The sequence below is a fragment of the Battus philenor genome, unplaced genomic scaffold (assembly GCF_028537555.1).
Source record: "Battus philenor isolate CCGP_79_NKW_IND1 unplaced genomic scaffold, ilBatPhil1.0.hap1 SCAF_23, whole genome shotgun sequence".
Lineage (NCBI taxonomy): Eukaryota > Metazoa > Arthropoda > Insecta > Lepidoptera > Papilionidae > Battus > Battus philenor.
This window is the reverse complement of record NW_027181686.1, coordinates 3798497-3820878: the sequence shown is the minus strand read 5'-3', so window position 1 is coordinate 3820878 and position 22382 is coordinate 3798497. Positions and strand designations below refer to the sequence as shown.

The following is a 22382-nucleotide window of genomic DNA, read 5'->3' as shown; positions in this document are numbered from 1 at the left end:
TGTTTATATTTAAGAAAAACATAGTCGTCAACACTAAACGTTTAAAATCGAAAAAAATGGGTTTTTTCGGTTTTAAACGGTTTTTTTCGTTTTAAACCGATTGGTTTAATTCGTTTTAAACCGGCCTTACATCTATAGTCGGTATCCAAAGTGTACATTGTACGAGATAGTTTAAAATATTATTATAGCATAACATATTTAAAAAGATAAATACATGTACCCATGCACCCAAATTCACACAGACATGCATATATAATATAAATAATACATTTTACAGTTTATGTATACTAGTAATAAATAAAGTCAATAAAACTTGTATGAATTTCCTTTATATAAATCAATGACGAGACCAGCTTTTTATTTTATCGAGATGAGCGAAATGATCACGTGATTACAAGTGATTCGACGCACTGTTAACTCGGTAGTTAATTACGTACCTTTAAAATATAAAAGTATGGTCAGTTCTCTATCTACGTACGATTTTTTCAAACATGACGTTGTACATAGTTTTGACTCAGTAATACTATATCCATCGCATTTAGTTAATATAGCGCTCTTTCGACAAAAGGGACAGATAATTCGAAGAAGCGTCAATTATTGTAAATAAATATAAAGATGCTTTTACACATGACTACTTTATTGAAAGGTGCATAAGTAATAATTTTTTATTAACTGTCAGTTTTCAGGTGTCTCACATTGAAAATAAAATTTTCAATCAATGCTTACACGATATGACCTACGATATTCATTTTGAGTTCTACAACCCCTACAATATAAATAATTTCTTTTTAAAAATACGCCAAGAATAAAGGAAAAATCACAGCAAACACAACGCGTGCGTACCCATAGATGACAAATAAAAATTGATATTTTGTCATCGTGTAAACGTATCCTTACCACATTGTTACTAACCATTGATATAAGTTATGCATTCTCTGGTGTTAACTTAATCCAGTAAATAAAGTAATAGCTACGGCGCCTGCAATAACATTTGCACAGGACTGCTTGGTGGTGGATATAGGAATCACAGTGTTAACAAGTTAGCAATAAAATTGAATAATTGTCAGTTATATTACTTTAATGTTTTTGTATTTTATCAAAAAAAATCTGAAATAGATTCTATTTATCTATCTCTACCACTGTATGAACCGATGTACGAGTTTTGTTGATATAATAATGAAATGAAATTGAGACTAACATACAAAAATAATTTATTATGAATATATTTTGGTTTCTGTTTTTACTTCCATTAGCAGGTGATAGCATCAAGAAATGAGTAAAACATTACGAATGCTACCATTAGTATCCATGATTTATTGTACAATTAAAAGTGGATAATGTAAATATAATAATGCGTTACTATACGTCTGCCTAACCAATTGAGTTTTGAAAAATAATAATGCCTCTAAAGCTCTTCCGGTTTAACATGTTTAAAGTCTACGAAAGACATTTTCGAGTACGTAAGTTTTAAATATATAAATTTGTTGTAATAAAAACGAATATACCTTTTTTTAAATAAAATTTTAGTATGGACAAATCCGATAAGGAGTCTTGTCCGGTGAGCGGCACTCTGGCGATGGTCTTGCAAATCTCGAAATACCACGGCGCTGCTCCATTGCATTTGAAGCCGCGTGGTGACGGCTACATTGCTCGCGCGTCTAAACCAGGACCTTGTACTTGGATTCTTCTTGCTTTAATTAGTAAGTTAGGCACACATGGAATTTACTTGCGAAATCGCTCCAACTTCGTTTGACAATTATATTTGCATGGAACAAAGTCACAGTCTTTCAGTTCTTGAGCAATTTGAAATATTTGGTATTACAAATAAAACATTTAATGTGAATTAATACAATTTTACTGTCTACAGTAGGAACAATAGGAGTCGGTTTAGTAATGGACTTGCACGTCTTCGGAACCCACGCAGCTATCAGGGTTAAGACTACGTCCGCTCTGATTGTTTGGCTCAGTGATCTTGGAACTTTGTTCGCGATAGCGGTTATAGGCGTAATCCAAGGAGAGACACGGATGAAAAAAACATTGAAGATACTGAAAGGTATCGAAAAGGTTGGACAGTTTTACTTTGCTTTTATATGTGAGTGGCGAGGTACAGTGGATGAATTAATAATAGAATAAAAGTGTGGTCATATTAGTAACACAAGTTCTTATTCCTCAAGAGTACCGTCTGTAAGATCAAACTTTTATATTTTAGTACAAACATATAACTAGTAAAAATGACTAGTAAAAATTTGTAAAAAGGGTATTATATATATAGGCATCTTATTGTAAAAGCGTATTATTTAGCTATTCAAAGATATAGTCGAGTACAACGAAATTTGTTTTAGTTTCTAGTATTTACAGTGCGTATCACACTAACTTCTTCTAACATACAATACATTTTTATACACATATTGAGAAACAACAATTAAAATTATAATGATTTAAGTTTAACAGCTCGAAAAGCTAGCTCTTTTCTGCTGGACAAAATTGTCTTTATTGCAGCTGCATTACACAACAGCAGTATGCCTAAAAATGATATGATCTGTATCCTGAGAATATAGTTTTTATTATGTTCCAGATTAGTGAAGACATAGGCTATAAGTACAAGAACCCAAGGGATAGTTTATTTGGTATACTTTTCATTGCGCTTCTGATTTATGCCTATGTTATCGTGTTTATAGATTATGGCGTGTATGTATTAGATGCCTATGTGAACAAGAGACAGAGTAAGTAATGCATTTTATGTTACAACTGCGTTAATTGATGTATTATATTATATATCTTAAACATTCTCATTTTAAATGATAAAATTATAGTTAATTAGACATGGAGAATGGTTATGAATAAGTTTTAAAGAGGCTCATCTGTTGTCAATTAATATATGGTGCACCTCATCCAAAAGTCAATGGTTTCAGAAATAATAAATAACATAATGATAATGTAGTAATAAAAAGCGTTTTCGAAATTCGGATTACTACCAGCACGCGTTAAAATTATTTATTGATTACTATCTGTCCTTGCAGACTTTGTACTGCTAGAAGTCATTGACCTGTCGTTATCAAAAAAGGGTTCCAGGATTAGAAATAGGTTCCAAACCTTTAAAGGATTTTGCTAACAAATGAGCTTTATATTTACCCCTTTAAAAATTTTATATCTATAACCATAGCCTGTGCAGTGTTCTACATTTTTAATTTAATTTTGTAATCCTTGCCGAACGACATCTGTCAAAGTCATGGTGAATATCAAAATAGCTTTATCATATAAGATTATCACAATCATCTTTAATGGTCAGATTAAAATTAAGTTTACATTATTTCATAACGCATAAATTATATAGCATATTTCCTCTAAAAAATATCCGTTTTCTGTCGATGACATAGTATTTGACCATCTTATTTTGATACTAATTTCTGTAATTACAGTGGCGGTTGTATGTCTTTACTGCTTGCTATATAGTGGATACATTTTAACCTTATTACTTATAATGCAAGTAACTTTTGTTATTCTGGCGATCTATGCAACAGTTAAAAGTATAAATATAGCTCTACAAAGGTTGATTGATCTACTAAAAGCACAAGGTATATTGTTAGCAAAATTGAAATTGAAAATCAAAAATAAAATAGAGCAGTGTTCTAATTAAATTTCGTTTTTTAAATACCTTGATTTTACACTAAACACTTTTTACAGATAAAAAGCCAACGCAAATAAAAAATTCATTACTGTGCGTTAGTGTAATTCCACCGGCAACATATACGAAAAAATGGATTGATCAATTAGATGATGATTCAGGTAAGAAACATTTATTTATTATTTTTAGAAAATAGCATTAGTTAAGACAAATTGTTGACAATCTTAGTTACAATATCTATAATAATATGTTACCGTGGTAAATGGGCAGCTAAGAAGTTTCTCTATATCTGAAGTTCACAGTTTTCTTTTCTGCAAGATTACTTTAAAAATTTAGCAGATCCCATTTTTGTTAAATTTTTATAGTTGTTACAACCGGTTTTACCGATGTTTTTATACCAGGCCTTCTAAGCACTGTGTGATAAAGCAATGCTCTAGATCTGGACCCAGCTAACCTTTGTCAGTCTTCCTCTTCTGCCAAATGAGCCTTTATGGTATTATAGAAATAAAATCACATATATCAGAAAAAACTCCAAATCACAGAACAGTGAATACTTTTATTCTACTTTTAATACTCTCATAGGCCAACTAATATAATTTCCATTAGACAACTTATCACTTCGATGGTTATTGAACGAGTGACTGAGTGCCCGACTACAAAACGCTGTTTCAGCCCCACCACTCTTAATCCTTTTACCGGAAGTTGTCACAAAAGAGTGACGGGGTCGAGTACTGTTGCCATTTAAGAAAAATAAAACTACCTTTTATAAAATTATTACTCATAATTAATAATTTCTTTCAGTGTACGAAATAAAACATTTTTTTTAAAAAAAATTTTATTATGAAGATATTAATTTAAGAAATAAAATCTCAGATTTACGTTTTGTTTGAATAATTTTTTCTATTAAACTGCGGCATCTCAATAAGTTTTGCAATTATGTCTGTTTTGTTTTGTTCATTGTAATAGTATAAAAACAATATACATATATATTTATTAAACATATCATTCATAACGAATACAATAATTTGATATTTTATGTTTCTAGTATTTGTAATAAATAAAAAGTTTTTTTTAAAATTTACGTCAATCGTCAACAATCGTTATCAAGTTAAGTGTCGCCTGAAGCGACTTATGCCTCCTCCATCTAATTTCAGAGTTCTCTATCTCTGACTGGACTTGACCATGAATTTTCCGCAACTTTCATGATGTCACACTCCATTTTTTTCATCTTTTCTTGATAAAAATAATCCATTCTGTAGTTATTTGGGACCGACTTTCTCTCGTCTTTCATATGTATAACCTTTATTTTACAGCACGTGACTCGATTCGTCGTTTATCTGACTCCTATATTCTGCTATACAAAGTCGTAGGAAATTTCAACGATGACAATGGATTATTGCTTTTGATGCTGTTAGCGTCCTATATTGGGTACACATTTATAACTAATTATTATTTGATAAGGGATATATGTTTACCAGGTACGTCTAACACGGTTTGAAAAAATTTGAAATAGCGCGCCACGAATGATACAAATATATTTTAGCTTGCCGATTTTGGATACTAAAATAATTTTAATATGTATAATTTTGGTTTATTTAATAACAATTTTTTTATAGATTTAATTAATAAATGGATGTACGTGACCAGGATATTGATTCCGGTGGTGTGGACGGTGCTTCGTTTTATAGAAATCTTGGCTATGATTGAATCATTCCACCGAACACACGACGAGGTGAGTACTTACCGTGACATTATGATCGTGTTTTGATGACGGAATTTCGGTCGACACACAATCGACTTGAGATAGAAATGATATTTTGGAGATATTTAATAGATTAAGCATTCGCATTTAAGTATACCCCAAAATTATAGTTTATGACTACAACGAAAATTTTTTTTTAGTTTATGTTAGGGAAATGCAATGACAAACCCACCGCAAGTTTCTGTGACGTAAGTCATCTCTGTTATCATACATTCGCTGTAGACTTTCGTCTTAACGCATTGAGGGATATTAGATGAGAAGATGTTTCGTATGTTTTAAATAAATCTTGTTAAAGAATACCCTTTATGATATCATACATATAACTCTATAAGTTGTATGAAAGAATAATTCTAATACAGATGAGTACAACACAAGTTCTTTTGAGCAAGGCGATCTACATCATGACTCCTGCCGGACAACGGATGTGCACTGAACTGGATACGTTTTGCAAGCAAATTTTACTTTACAAGCCTTCATTTTCGCCGCTGTCTATTTGTTCGCTACAAAGATCACAACTTGCCACGGTAGGTATTGTCAAATTATTGCCATCCATGAAGACGCCTTAAGTAACCCTAGGGTCAGCTGCGAGCCTTTAGTGGTTTGATAGCAACGCTTTTTTGTTATTCATCTAGTCATATATTACTTTGTGTCAATAAAAAATAAGAAGTAGTCTGTGGAGATTATGAGAGAATTAGAACATCTATATCAACTCTATCATATTTTCTTCATTCAAAAACGGAAACTGAAGCCTTGTAAAGGAATAAATTATGTCCACTACCAATCTAACATTGATTTTGCTAAGAGCAAGATTATTTTGCGTGCATTTTAGAATAAGTATTAGAAAGAGAAGAATGTACCCGAAATTGGATATAGAGATATGTTATTTTATGATAGAGTTTTATAATAGAGTTTAGTCTGTATTGAACAGAGTTCACTTTGCAAATCCGAAACTCTTGTAATCGAAGTGCCAAATTAAATTCCGAGTACTACCAGCATTTGCTGTACGTTAGGGTCAGAAAACGTTTTCACATAGGTTTGCCAGTTTGAACCTTCTCTTCTTTAACAAATGTCTCCTCGAGTTCAGAAACTTAACCCTGATTGACGAGACCAGCGCCGGAAAGAGCGATTAACTGAAAAATGAACCAATGTCTTCAATAGACGGAGTTCCCGACCTAAGCCATCGCTGACACTTTGAACGCGTTACAGTACTTCTGATAAAAGAAGCATAACATTTTTATTACACCGTTACAAGACTGTCCCTTGTACTAATTGCCTACGAGAAAAAAATATGTTAGAAAATTTTACTGTAAGCATAGAAAGAACAGTGTGAGCATGGTTTTTTTTATTTTTAATGGCCCCCGTTATTGGGAGCCTCTCGTATCCCCTATCCGGTGTGGGACAGGGACTTTTTATTTACATTTATTTACTTATTCACAGACATTTTGTTATTTTCATTCTCTTCTTTTATACTTCATATTATCTTTCAATCATTTCTTTCTTTTCACAATTCCATTATCTTTCCCTTTCGCTCTGTATCGCCTTTCATTCATTCCTCATTACTGTTACATTTTCTTATATTCTATTATTGCTGTATATCACATTTTTTACTTATATTCTACTATTATTGTGACTCTTTCATTTTTATTATTTTGTTTCTTTATAGGGATATGTTGATTTGTTTTACATTATTTTCCATTCTTGTTTTTACATTTTTATTGGCTTTTATTTTTCTCTATTACAATACTTATTATTTTTTTACACAGTATGAGGAACTGTTCTTTGCTTTTTTCGTCGCTTATCAGGGAGGCTATGGTTTCCTCCCTGATTTTTGCGCCAGACCGGCACTCGAATTTTAATTAGTGAATGTGTACTATACGCGGTGTTTTAGTACGTTCGCGTCAAAAGCAAACGTCACAAGGATTGTTTATCTGTGTTATATCTTTATTAATTTTCAGTAATTGTACTTATGTACGTGAATCCCAAAAAATAATATATCTGTTTATATATCGAGCTATTTACCTTAAGGCACACTGGAGGTTACTTTAGGTAGCTTCAGGATACTCGTTTCTAATGTATTTATATGGAGGCGATGGTTTCAGATAATCGCGGGCATTGTAACCTATATGATCATAATCCTGCAGTATCATCTTATTGAAGAATGTAAGTAGTAACAAGAAAACATCTTTAAATCTAAACTAGTAATAATCTAAACTAGTAATAAATTAAATCTAAACTAGTAATAATCAAAACTAGTGCCGCTTTACCGCTTGGAAATTCTTGAAGGAGATGCTCAGTGTAAAAAAGTTGTTAATTTGTCATCAATTTAATTAAAAATTTCTTATTGTTGAACCATTAAATAAGTATTTTTTATGATAAGCGACTTGCAAGTTACATCTGCTTTTTAGCACAATACAAAGAAATTAAGAAAAATGTTTACTTAATAAAATATATGAATTGTAAATATTTTTTTGCTATCAAAATCCTTCTTATTGACAATATTACATAACTATTAATACTATAATATACATGTAAATGAGTAGCCAGTTTAGAGTTTTTTTTTTGTCTGATGTCGCCTGTTTATGGTATTTTTGATGTTGTTGGTAATTAAAAACTTTATATTGGTGTTTTTCTTATAAATATTTCTTTACAAACTTGGAAAAAGAACTTGTTATACTTAACTTTATTGCGTTTAAAAACTAATAAACATTTTGTTAATTTTTATAGGTCATAAATCGTTTCTTTTTAATCAAGTGAAAACAATTTGTCGACGTTGGATTCCTTCATTTATCAAACGACCACTCCTGGTCTTTTGAAATATTGTTATTAGCTTCCCTTCTTTAAATATTACGTAGAAGAAAAAAAATGTAAAATTATTGTTGTAATTTGGTGGATAAGTGAACAAAAGGACATGCTTTGTTCTGTGTTTCGCATTTTTTTTTCAGAAATTTTTATAAGATGCTAAGTAAGTAATTAGAAATTTATTAGTAGAAATTTAGCTAAACATATATTTATTATTGCAGCACTGCCGTATTTCATTTTAATTAAGATTAAATATAAGAAAAAAATCTACTTCATGTTTGGTCAAGACACTCAAAGTTTTGGGGTCTATTACAAATTCGTGAAGTAAGATCCATATAAGATTAATACAGCCTAAGCAGTTACAACTGTACTATTGCAACGTTTTTAAAATTATGTTTTAAAATAAAGATAAATGTTAATTTACTATGTTGTACATGGTGTATTTTGTAATGTTATAATTAAAAATGTTAAAATATCATGTCGAGTTGTTATCATATTTGCTAATATCTAATATTATCATCAAAACAGACTGAAGTGGAAAGAGATGAATGAATCCTACACCTGATCAAGGAAGATCCGTTATACATAATTTTCGAATACGATAAATGTAATTAATTATTACAGATTAGGATCAAAATAAACATTAAGGTTATTTTTTTACTTAGTATGACCATAAACACTATTATTATTAATAAACTAGTTATTGTTTTTGAATTTGGAATCTGTCATTTTGTATGATTGTTCATTGTGTTTATTTTATGTTAATGACTGGAAGTTGTTTTTTAAAGTTCTGTTTAATTTATTATTGTTTTATTTTATTTTTTATTATTGTTTTTGCTGATGATACTTCACTTATTTTTAAAGTCGACCGTAATAGGAGTAATCATAATGAAATAAACAGTGTGTTGTCACGTTTTCTTTGTTGTTTTGAAATTATTATTTTACACTTAAATGATAAGAAAACCAAGTGCATTGACTTTTCACGTCCTAATATAAAAATTCAAAATTGTGGCATACTTATTATCAATCAAATGTTAGAGCTGACTGTCTGAATGGTGTTCTTGGCTATCCTTTGATAAGAAGTTTCAGTGGAACCCTCATCTCTCAACACTGGCAGGTAAACACAGTTCGGCCGTCGTTGCAATTACAAAGGTATTATATATAATTATTAACGACTAGTATACGGTGTCCTATTATAAGGCAGTGTCGCTGATAATAATTTTATACTTATTTATCAGAAAAGAGCTGAATGATCGAAATATTCGCAACTTTGTTTGTTGTCTAATTTACATGATTGATATTAATAGGTACACATGAAATATCGTTAAATTTCTTTTACAAAAACAATTGTTGATGTTTTCCTAACAGATAAGTGTTTAGTGCCAATGACGATGAATGACGATGAATGACGATGAATGACATAATATTAAGATAATCGACGATTCAAATTTTTTTGAATGCGTACTTGCAAAAAGAGATTTTGAATTTTCGAGAAAAATATTTGGTAATATGTATGGAGTGGGTTGATAAAGAGAATTGAATCGCTGTGGTTGCATTAAATAAAGAAGGTAGGGTACAAGACACAATTTTTAAAGTGTTCCATACGCTTGGTATTTGTCAATTGTCTATGTACCGGGCTATTCTAGGTTCAATGTATTCGTGGTGTTCTTACGAAAAAGGCAATCTAAGCAGCAAGAGAGAAAATTCTAAGAAATCCTATCCGAAAGTAAACAATTTGTCTTGGGAGATAAAGGTAGCACCTAGACATTGCACATTGTCGCTTTTTTAAAAAGATGACTTAGGACTTGCAGCCTATAAGAGATGCACTGGTAATTTCTTAACTGATAATGACTTAATTTAAAAAAGTATAATGAGGTAAAATCAAAACCAGTTCTACAGAAAAAATTATGTATTATAAAACGAAATTACATGAATGATAAAACTATGCTAGAAGCTTTTCAACTTATCAACTGATTACGATGTGGGCATTATCCGACTTCAGTGTTGGTTTTGTGGGGTGATAGCTATGAACGAGTGACTGTGATATATTTTTGTGAAAAACATATTAAAACATCGGCACAAATGTGTCATCACAACATTCTTGAGAAGGTTGTTAAGCCCGGTAACAACACCATGTTCAATAACCTGGTTATTCTTGTTTTTATTAAGACTCGGGGCTGAGTCATGAGCACGATCCAACCAATCTTGGCTAGAAACGAACGTCCCGGACTTCATCAGAGCTGAAGACTGGCCGTAACGTAGTTTCTCATCTTAATCCACAAGATTATGTTTTATGGTTAATTTTAAAAAGTAAAGCTTGCTCTAAACGCTATGATAATTTGGAGTTCCCAAAACAATCCATACATTAGGCTTTGAAGAATTTTCCCGTAGCAAAAGTGCGTGCAGCTATTGATGAAGGTAATGGAGATCACTTTAAATAAACTTATGGGTTTTATATTAATGTATTAAATTAACATAACTAAATGTTAAAAATGTTGTTTTTCTTTATAACAATATATGGCAAGACTAAGTATATATTTTCCTTACTGCACAGTATTGCAATAAATGTTAAAAATTAATGCAATAAATAAAAATTAATTAATGATAAAAATAAGTATATGATAAAAAATTAGATGGTAATTTTAAAAATAGGTTTTTTTTTACTTTTCCTCTTGTATCGATTGTGTATAAAATTTATTATTAATTAAAGGAAAAGTTATACTGTAAAATTCCATACCTCATATAAAAATAAGTTATTTTTCGATCTTAGAGAATTGCCTACCAAAATGCCAAAATCCTTTTATACCATGGTTCGGGCGGTTGTGGCTGATAATAATACGCGTTGGGTTTTGGCAAACTGTCGTCCGTAGGAGACTCCTTGTTAACATCGACGTACGCATTCTTGATTCCATACAAAAAGAAGGCTACGTAAGGAAAATATTCGCTCATTTTCAAAGAAAAACACAAATACCAGTTTAACAAAAACCGACCGATGGTTGTGCCGTAAAAAGTTATCATTATTGAGAATATGGCCATCTTGTATTTAGCTGCTGTAGTCAATTTCCTGTACTCCGGTGCGTTGTCCAAACTATCGTAGTTTTTCAAGTAAAGGAGTCTGGGAGTCCTCTGGCATTCGAAGCCCGGCTTTGGTACCAGAGCCATGGAATCAACGCCTGTAATTTAATTATTATTATGTAAAGCATGACAACAAATATGAGGTGAACGCTTAGTTCAAAGCTTCACTTTCTGGCATTTACAAAATATGATTTTTCTATTTTGAAGGTTTGGTGGACTGCCCATTTATTACTTCAATTTATTATAGCTAATTTAAAAGTTACACTGCGAAGGGTCGTTCATATTTAACACATTTCCACCGCTGGTATGTTTCAGCAGCCATGTAGACGGTGACCACTGCAAAATCTATTACTGCATCTGAACAGTATTCCGCAACAACAATGAAATTTCTCAAATCGTATCTCAAACTGGCATTTCAGCAGTAAAGTAAAAATAAAAGGTGTACAAGCAGTAAGCGGTAGTAAACATCTCCGAATATGGAATAAGCTAAAGGTTTGGCTTTCTAAAAACTTGAGAAAGACCGCGTTGCAAAGGACAAAAGGTGATTTGAAACAATTTTCATCCAGATTATGGATCTGACAGCCCTGAGTTCGATGAACCTGTGAAAGCTACAGAGAAAATTGCAGGGTATATCACTAAATAAATTATTTGGAGTTCCAAAACTTTGAGCAAAGCTGCGTATGTTATAATGGTAAAATGTGTGATAACACTCATATTTACACAGTTTGCTTATTGTTATCCTATTAAAAAAAGTTTAACATGTGCTTCTGTGGTCATTAGGATCATTACCGGTATCCTCATGCCTTCCGTTCAACTGCTCCTTTATCCGTGTCTGCAAAGTGATTCTCTCTGCTTCTGTAAGGATGTACCCAGGGACGTTTGCTAAGTTCTTGGTGGCGTACACGAGGCTGCCATGCTCCATATTAGAGTTCACCGCCCACAAACCCTCAATCATCATGTGCGACAGGTGCTCGAAGTACTCCGGGACGTTTTCGAGCAACGGCGTGTAGACCCGATCCAGTATCTGCTTGCAGGCCTGACGAGTCTCCGTGATATCGTTTCGGCACAAGTTGAACCTTTATTAAAATTAAGTTCACTTTGGAAAATTTACTGATCATCGTAGAATTATTTGGGGAAGGCCTAAAATTTGCAGTGGTCGTCTATCGGAAGAAAAGAAAAAGAATAATGAATCTATATAAAGTCAAGGAGGAAATCGCTAAATGTGGTCAGCATTAAATCGGTCATCGTGGTGATCTTTGAAGGAAGCCTATGCCGTTTCATGGAGTGATTAGGGAGCCATCGAGAGGGGACCACAGATTGGGCTGTATTTCAAATTTCGATTTCAATGTGCCTTAGAAAATCGACCCTCAGCTTCATCGATTACTATTCAGATCAGATTACTATCTGTGTTTTTCTAATGTTATTTTGCATGTAGGAATGCAACAAAAAAGGTATATTGGAAAACATTATTGATGCATTTAATAAATATTGCGATACTAACGAGAATTATGCAATGTAAAAAACGGTGTTATTATTTACGAATGTTTATCTAAATATTTAATAAAATTTACCTGTCTTTTATGCCAACCATATGACCAAAAACCTTCCAAACGTGATGATAAGCGTCCCAATCACCTTCCCGTTGTTGTCTGATGCCAAACTTATCGGGTTTTAGTAGAACAAAACCAAATAAAGCAAATTGAGTGAGGGCCAAATCACGTTGTGAGATCATCTTCTTGTTCTTTATGCTTGCACCCTGTACAGCCATGAGGTGTCGCTTTCGTATAGCTCCGAAGGATCTCCATGATCTGCCAAAGCGTACGTTTATTAACTTTGTTTATATTTATTTATTCTTAGCATCCACTGTTAAGCTCGGAATTGTATCGATCAAACTGGAGTGGCAGTAGGTGTTGTAAAATCATTTCATTGTTAAAAAATAGTTGTTGAGGCTCGCTGCTTGAACCGCCGACGCGCACAAATCGCTAAAGACGTTATTATCTAAGACGTACTCTCCGTACCTGTTTTGTATTTAAAGTTTGTTGTAAATTATAATTATGTTACTGATGTTAGTGTCGAGGAAATCACTTCCTGTATTTTAAATAATCTTTTCTACATCATATTGACCAGTATTAAAATTTTCAAGTATATTAAGTACAGTGTAACATAAAGAGGACAAAATAAATATTTCTATAAAAAATACTCACGGACTACCAGGCTTTAATTCGTGCTTAAATAAAGAAGTTGTTCGCAAAGTGGTCATCAGATATCGTTTGTAAGCGGTGTACTTGGTGGTTGACCTTTGGGTATTCAACAAAACTTCTACTACACTCGGTACAGCGAATATTGCGACTAACCCAATGAAAAATGTATTCGTAAATCCGTAGCTGTATCTCCGATAGAAATCTCTTCCCCTGAAATAAATATCAGAATTGAAATCGACAAGCGTTCATACATTTTTTTAACATTACAATCATCAAATAACTTGTAGCAGTGTTGTGTTATTAAAGAATGATAGAAATAAAGTCTGGCCTCTGTTTACAATGCACGAGTTTGTGTATTTATTAACCTTTAATAATAAGTAATATTGGAGCTTTTCCATCGGAACTTATAGAAATAAAATATTTCTTCATCATCGTTTGGTTGGACAGACCCTCCTTCCCACCCTCTAGATTTTCAATAGGACCGGCAGCAAGCAGCTTGCATTCAGCATTTTTTGACGACCTTAATAAGCTAAACCTTGCCGGTTAGTTATCTCCACTCCAACCTCAACGCCCAAGCAGCTACAAGTTCTACATGCTATGTGGTCTGCATATATTCATGTTATTACTTCTTTACAAGTTAACACAAGCTTGCACTAATTTATATTTTAGTTAATAATGCTAAACGGACTTGATATATTACAGGTTTTTCTTTTAAATCTTTGAAAGATATTTTTCCGTTATCCGGCTCCTACGGCTTTCAGAGCAAAAGGGGTAGGCGCTATTCTATGCGCCGGTACCATTATGGCTGAGTGCAGTCCGCTTCCTAACGGTTCCACTGGAAATCTATAGGGGAGGGGTAGTAGTTATTGTTCTGTCTTAAAATAATATTCTCTCACCTATTATACAGCTCCTCATCGAACCATTTTGGTAGAGTCGTCTTCAAATCGTCCACCTTCACAGAATCCGAAGGTATGTCGTATGCCTCTTTGCTTAAGAGACCTTCTATATACTCATCCACTAGAATTAACAAAGGAAACTATAAATTTCTTAAGATTATACTATCACTGCAAAGACACAAGTGACTCGAGTGGCGACGAGCTGGATCGACCACATAGTTAAGGTCGCGGGAAGTCTCTAGACGCGGGCAGTGCAAGGCATCAGCGCGATCTTTGGGGAGGCCTACGCCTGGCAGTAGCCGTCTATTAGCTGACATGATGAAGGAAACAAGCCAGGCTTGATAGTAAATTTAAAGTCTCCTTGTGAACTCCGAGCGAGTTGATCTGTTATGTTTTAACGGTGTTTTTATTCAAAGACCACAGATGTGCAACATATATTCTTCTATGTGCCTATGTTCTTCACCGTTTGTGGGCAATATCAATATTATATTATTCATGTAAATCTTATTGTCCACAACCGATAGACTATACATTAATAATATAATAGTAATGAGATAGTAACAGATAATAGTAGTAATTAAATAGTTTTAGAATTTATATAATACATGCTGTTTGACCTGTACCCTCCTTACTCGGTTCATAATTTTATAACATCTAATAATAGGTTCATCGATCGCAAATAGACGTTTAAAAAAAATATTATTTTAATATTTGAACATTACTTTTAAAATATTAAAGAGCTTCTGATAAAACACCTGATCATATTTTGATAGAATTATTCTCCCGTATTACAATATCCTACAAAGTTTTGCTATTTACTAAGCAAAACGGTAATATGCATTCTCTTGTGGACATTTTTAATTGAATTACTGTGATCTTTAAGTCAATGTATACTAATTCAAAATTGTAAAGAGTTTGAGCGATTGGTGAATAATAACGTTTTACAAAAATGTTTACATATAAGTTAAAATTTACCGTATTTTAATATAAATTTACGTTTTAATAATAAAAGTCATATAGACATGAGAAAACAAAGTTTGATTTCATGTAAACATCTCGTTATTGTTTTAGAGAATTTATATAACTTAGTATTTTAGTAGGTAAGTAATTTCTTATCATTACATTGATTCACCTTGCGGGTCCTGGATCAATCGCGTTGTAGAGAGATATGCCAGGTGGACTGTCTTTCTACAACTCGACGGGTCGTCAACCACAAGCAACGTAGGTACCGTGCTTGAGTTAAAAAACCGTTTAACAGGTCCAAGGAGACTTCTTCGTAATGCATTGCCGTTCACATTGATCGACCTGTCACTACCTTACCAATTTTGTATAATTGACCAATGTTGTTTTAGAAAAAATAAACGCTTTTGACAAGATTAAATCCTCCGATGGGCTATAGAGCAATTGCTCTATTATACCTATCACTCTTACCACCAATTCACACTAATTCACTATGAAAATATTTCTTATTATTTCATTGACAGTATCGTAGTACTCATTCAACTTGTTTGTGTGAAATAATACAAACAATATATGTTGGTTGTTTACAATTTTCAATAACGGAAGCTTAATAAAGTCTTATCGAACGTAAAGTACTGATTACGGGTGTTGTACTGTTACACTGTGTACGGGTTAATATTCTTATAATTAGTTATTAATATTGTTGTTCATAATTTATCTATACATAAAAAAGAGGTAGAGGATACCTATGTAGCTCATTACTGGCTCATCCCGATATCTATGGAGAATTAAAGTTTAGTAAGAATATCATTTTTGTTAAAAACATATCAGCATAGAACGGATTTTATTTAAAAATCTAACAGCAAGGACTTTAGGGGACGTTCTAAAAAAATACATATTTTCATTCTTTTTGTAGGTCCACTTACCCAGATTTTCTTTGGCATTATATAAATAACAGAAATAGATTTTATGAAATTACACCTTTAAAAGGTAGTGCAGGCCATCCGAGGCGGGAGGAAGTCATCTAGTTAGTTATTTAAAATACGCAAGCCTAAATAATACAGGTTTAATTTAACAAAGTATAAAATGAAAAAAATAATTATGTTTGTCTATCGTTGGGCATAATTATGCTAGCTTATATCTAAACCTGTAGGATGCGTGGTTGGGAGTCTTTTGTTTTAGGGATAGATTTGGAAGTCACGAGGGGCGTGAAGAAAGCCAGCCTGTTTTAGCCCCGCACAACATAACATTATTTTAGGGCCACGTATTACAATACAACCCGAAAGCAAAAAGAGTTAATTTTAAAAAAGTTTTATTAATATATAAGTTTTTTTTTATTTTGTCATCTTGGTTATAAACACCTATATACACGTTTATAACTAATTAAAACAGAATAAATATTATATGGCTCGCTCTATTAAATTTATAAAGTTAGCAAGTTTCGCTGGTATAAAATATCTGTTGAGTAATGCGCCTATAAGCTTTTTATGAGAAACACGAAGTAGCTGTTGTACTTCATACTACGTTCTTGATTAAGAAGTGAAATTACATTTTTAATCCTATCAATCCTAAACAAAGACGTCAAATGAGGTATGTAATATTAATACAATGCATAATTCAAAAAATAAATACCTGTTAAATCCATGATATGATAATTAAATACCACAAAAAATAAATTATACAAGTTTATTAATACATAAACTGGTATTAAAATTATTGAATACTTCTCATCACATGATCAGTGTGAATAAGACTGATCGACTTCAATAGGGAGACATGATTTGCGTATTGTCATTTAGGTGAGATAATGCGAAATAATTTTTTTTTAATTGCATTCTGATTATATTAATTGACTTGTTTATACATAATTATTTTTCTTTTGTTTTTACTACGAACATTAAAAAAAAAACAAATATTTGGTACTATTTATTTCTTTCTTCAAGCATATACAGGGTGGTGTAAAAATTTCCAAGGGATAAATGAAAAGCTTATTTATCAGCATAAAAGTATTAAACCTTTTAAACCTATTTTCAATCATTCTGTATAAAGTGGTCATAGTGTTTTGGATCTATATTAAAATGAGACAGGCCACTAACTTCTGGCAAGACAGATAGTAAACCAAATTTATTTTAATTTGGTTTACTATCTGTCTTGCCAGAAGTTGAAATTGTTAGAATTCGTATTTTGAAAATGCTATTCCTTAATATATTATAGTGTTAACGTAATGATGTTATTTTTACTTTCTGTAACCATTGATTATCGTATTCATCTTACATTCATTGACAACATAGGAGCTTTACGATAAATGTTACTTTATATATTTTATTCTGTATCTGTATGTAACGTTCACGATCCGTATTGTTGGCCAGCAAAGTAGTGGCCACTACAGCCACAACACTTTTATGTAAAATCATCTGGAGCGTTTGAATTGAAATTCGAACGCCGATTTGAATTCAGATGCCATCAGTGATGTGGTCGCTGCCGTTGTGTTAGGGTCGTGTTTATGTGAATACTTCTATCTTTTACGATCACTTGTGGCTATCATCTTTCCAGCCAACGTGTTCTGGCAGTAACTCACCTCCACCCGCTAATGGCGTATATAAATATGAATTGAAATTAAAATTATTTTTACTATACCTATGAGTTACTTATTAAAAAAAATAGTAGTAAAAGTAAATAATCTTCTCTTCAAGAAGGTTTTAATATAAAACAGTTTATAACAATTAATTGCTGTACGAGTCTCGCTAGGAATGACGATTTTTTGTTGTTGTTTTTTTCATTTTTCGCTTAAAAGTGTTTTTAAAAATTACATGCAATATACATTATTATTATTGTAAAATTAGAAACATCTATTTTTGTACAAAGTAAATTAGAAAAAAAATGTCAATAAAGTACCCCGCTGAATGTGTACCAACACGAATTAAATAATATAAACTCAAAACAGTTTTTTCTGTCACATCCAGAAATAAAAAAAAATAGACTGGAGACATCAAGGCAGTAGCGCCGCGGCGCTTGATGGCGGTGGATTGTTTTTGAGTTACGTTAAAACTGAACAGAATTATTATTAGTATTTGCGATCTATTTTACGAGAGTTGAACTATTAAAAACAATGTATATCTTTGGTGTTAAGCATCTTTTTTTATAAAATAAAATTTTATTTTAGTTAGCACCGCAATCAAATTGTTTTACAGTTAAACGTGAAATTAGAAGTTATTTTAAAAATTAATATGATTAAAATGTTTCTTTATTAAATGTTGCAAAATTGGAACTAAATTTCATTTTAGTATTACTATCATAAACAACGGTTTTTACGCTTAATACTTAAAAATGATTTTTTTTTCATTATTATTAAATATAATATTTAATGTGTTCAAAATGCAACAGTGAAAAGTATGGAGATACTGCGTGCGGTAGTGCCAATTTGTCTCACCGTTGGATTGACTTGCTGGAACGTCAAGAAGTGAGTACGTCTTACGGACAACGACGTGCGACGAATGTGTTATGCGTACTTAGTGCTTATATGTCTGTGCAAAAAATAATCTTCAAGGCCAGAGGACTCATAATACCTCTGGTTTTTATTGCGATGTTATAATGTTCGAATCTGATCCGCTATTAGAGGTTTTATAGATTATATAGTCCATAAAAGAGGTCCACCTTTAGTTGGGTTTTGGCTCTCGTAACAAGGCATAGTTGAAGCATATAGCCTATATAGTAATGACCCTGCGGCGTTAAGATTTAGGAGTGGCGATCATGGATAGGCAACCTCCAAGCCTCAAGGTGAACAGACAACCTTACGAAGGTCGTCGGAAAACGCAGGCATAGCAACTTTGAATCTCTCATTAACACCCATCAAAAGGTTCATTATTAATTGTTACATTATGACTTGCTTTTGTCTGTTTACCACATCTGTTTGTAATCTGTATATTTAGTAGCTCCATGTTAACGTATGTAATATTGTGCGCAAAATAATAAAACATTGACATTTAAATTTTGTACACAGGAACAATTATAGCAGATGCGGACGACGTCGAAAATCGAAAGTTTTCATTAATCCAGCATCGATGTTAGGATTTTACTCCAATAACAAACAAAGCTCTATTAAGAGATGACTTAAGAGTTAAATATGGTATTAAAAGATACGTATACCTCAAATTAAGGGAGCTGCTGGATACATTTATGCCATTCCTATTATAAATCAAGGAGGGAGACCTATTTATGACAAGCAGTAGATGACTGAAATTATGAAGATAATGATGACATAAAATTACAAAACACCAGCCTTTAATTTCTGTTAAAAATATTATATAAATTTTGTGTTCAAAATCGAATCTAACTAGTATTGATATTTAAAAAAAATATGTTTACAAAAACTAATAAATTGAAAAGTATTATTACAAGTAAGAAATATTCATGTTTAATCACTAATAGGCGAATGGAGTTTCATGTTATTGGCTTAAGGCGGACAAGATACGTATCGATTTTGTCTATAGAGTAATGTAATTTAATAAGATTATATCAACGTTTACGGCCTTTAGTACAAATTTAACTTTTTTACGTTAGCATATCTTGAGTAAATTAATTTTTGAAAAAAATTGTTTACATAATAATTTACATTCGTTTTTTAATCACTTATTTTCTTGTTAAGAACACGTTATTTTCATGTTATCCTATTGTATAATTATTGTTTATTGAAAGTTTGAATAAATAATCAACTGAAATATATTTGTTTTCTTTTTTCATATATATTTTTTAATTTATATAATTAAATTAGTTTTTTTACAGATGTCACAAATTAGGTTAATATAAATCTTACACACTAAGATGCATAACCAATGATAAGAAAATACAAAAAGAAAACAATACAAAACAAAATAAAAATATAGCAATAGTATCACTAGATGTAACACATCGAACAACTGTTAACCGGCGGGCACGCTTTGAGCGAAGTCGACTGACTCCCTTTGAACAATCGTCTTGTTTGACATGGGATTCGCATTCAAGACGTCCCAATGGACAATGCACTTCGAGAAACGCCGTCGGAGGAGGAGGAGAGAAACAAAACTGTGTGGATGATATTTCCTCTGTATGTAATAACGGCCATGTTGTAAAAGCTATACGGCTTACCTCACACAGCAGTGTTTCATTTCAAGGATTGTGAACAGTCTCGATTTCTCCTCCTCGATGAAAAGATAAAAAATACAAATGTTTGATAAAAGTTTATCACTGTAATTTATTCCAGTGAATACTAGTGATTAGGACGGAATTCAAACAAGCTGACAATTTAGAACATTGCAACGATAGACATGGATAATTAGCGAATATGTTAGTACTTTATTTTATTTATTTAATATTCTTTTATTGTACACGCTAGGGTACATTGAAATAGTTTCGTAATAATAAATAAAAGAGCTCAATGTGCGGTCTTATCAGATAAGACAATTTCTTACAGACAACCATAGTATGAAAAAGGTAGAAGTATAAATAATGAGTAGTTAACGTGTACACGACATACATACATAAACATATATTTTTATCTTTTGTCATTGTTTTGAATATTTAATCTACAGTGATCTTATTATATGTATATATATACAAATATATAAATAATGTATGTGAAAATATATATTGCCACAAGAGCATGCACAAGTATATGTTACGCAGTAATATTCTCAATATAATATCACACTCGAACTACGTACATTCTATCTGCATTGAGGAACTCAAGATTTTAAAGTTGATTTTATTGTCTGCAAAAATATCTATCATTAGATTTCTGAAGAGAGATATTGTCCGGCCAATATATTGATGGAATATTTTAACAGAAGGTAGTCTTAGAAGAACTCAAGCAAAATGGAACTTATTTGGATTTAACCAATTGTGGTTAATAAAATGACACCAACAAATAAACCAAGTCTCTTTTGATGACATCCATTGATTTAACATTAGGTGAAAGTGCTGTTACTTTTGTTTAAAAGAAATATTCCAATTTCAAATGTTTTTATATGTTCATACATAAAAAAGAGAAACAAAAGACAATATTTTGTGAGGCCGAGCTGTTTGATAAATGAAGAAATGCTTCGCTGAGAGATTGTTTTTGCTTGATTAAAAAGAAATACCAAAAGCGTATATATGACAAATTGTATACTTGGAATTGTGAGAAAAATTAAGTACGCTATTCTAAAGGAATATTCTAATGAAAATATCATAGACAGCGCTATAAAAAACTAGATACCTAAAATATTATTAAAACGGTTTTTCTTTGCATTATAAAATTATAAAAGTTGATTAATATATTTAATAGAATAGTAAAATAATAAATCAAAATTAGATGCAATTCATGGCGTCATGAGAAAATAAATCATTAATTCATCAATTAACTAAATTATTTTCAAAGAGTATCACGCGATTAACACAGATACATCATGATGTACATAGTATGGTAAGTTTATTTGGTTTTTTTTTGGCAATTTTAAATATTGATATTTATGATCATATCAGAACGAATAATATCAAGAAATAAATACGGGTTCTCTTCGAACTTCTCTTAATGACATAGATTTGAAGCACCGTAGTAACCCAAACATACTATCATACACTAATGTACTATAATTAGATAGTACTATATACAATATTTAGATACCTTTTCAGGTTTTACCTAAGGAAGTTAAAAATATAAGGTATGATAGATATTTTCCGAAAAGATGTTTTCTTATAATTGGCATCTGATGTACATTTCTTATAAAGACCTAACCTTGTTTTTGTTTCTATGTTAGTTTTTGATTATATCCTTATTGTATCTTATATTTCTGTATATTATTTGTAAAGATACTAAGTTTAGTTAGTTCTTTATTTGTTTATAATTTGCGGATTTCGTTCTTATTTAGATTAAGTTATGCAGACCGTAACGTTCAATAGCGTTCATATTTACCGTACGTACATGTACTTTGTCCGCAAAAAAATCTTAAAACATCAAAAGCATTTCTGTAACTTTTATACTGGTGATAATGTTTTTCAAAAGTACAATATATACACGCATGATTGGCAGTTTAACATCATCGTAATCA

The 22382-nt window shown here is 31.7% G+C and overlaps 2 protein-coding genes across 2 annotated transcripts; one reads left to right on the top strand and one right to left on the bottom strand.

The window, feature by feature from the left end:
- The first annotated feature begins 1528 nt into the window (after window positions 1-1528).
- Window positions 1529-7555, top strand: LOC137924357 (uncharacterized). The gene is made up of 8 exons (XM_068767753.1): window positions 1529-1673; window positions 1868-2064; window positions 2576-2627; window positions 3685-3786; window positions 4939-5053; window positions 5273-5357; window positions 5747-5911; window positions 7487-7555. Exons 1-8 carry the CDS (start codon window positions 1529-1531, stop codon window positions 7553-7555), a joined length of 930 nt encoding a protein of 309 aa, XP_068623854.1.
- Window positions 7556-10964: 3409 nt separating this feature from the next.
- Window positions 10965-16963, bottom strand: LOC137924336 (uncharacterized). Its single transcript, XM_068767730.1, has 6 exons — window positions 16951-16963; window positions 14359-14479; window positions 13466-13672; window positions 12833-13069; window positions 12051-12337; window positions 10965-11359 (listed from the first exon to the last, which is right to left on the bottom strand). The coding sequence occupies exons 1-6, from the start codon at window positions 16961-16963 to the stop codon at window positions 10965-10967; spliced, it is 1260 nt and encodes a 419-aa protein (XP_068623831.1).
- Between the last annotated feature and the right edge of the window lie 5419 nt (window positions 16964-22382).

Coding starts and splice junctions, on each gene's coding strand:
- LOC137924357 (XM_068767753.1), top strand. CDS start 1,529: ATGGACAAATCCGATAAGGAGTCTTGTCCGGTGAGCGGCACTCTGGCG. Junction 1,674..1,867: donor CGCGTCTAAACCAGGACCTT/GTACTTGGATTC, acceptor TACTGTCTACAG/TAGGAACAATAGGAGTCGGT. Junction 5,054..5,272: donor CTGTTAGCGTCCTATATTGG/GTACACATTTAT, acceptor GTACGTGACCAG/GATATTGATTCCGGTGGTGT.
- LOC137924336 (XM_068767730.1), bottom strand. Junction 12,338..12,832: donor ATGGTTGGCATAAAAGACAG/GTAAATTTTATT, acceptor ATTTTAATAAAG/GTTCAACTTGTGCCGAAACG. Junction 11,360..12,050: donor CGGAAGGCATGAGGATACCG/GTAATGATCCTA, acceptor ATTAAATTACAG/GCGTTGATTCCATGGCTCTG.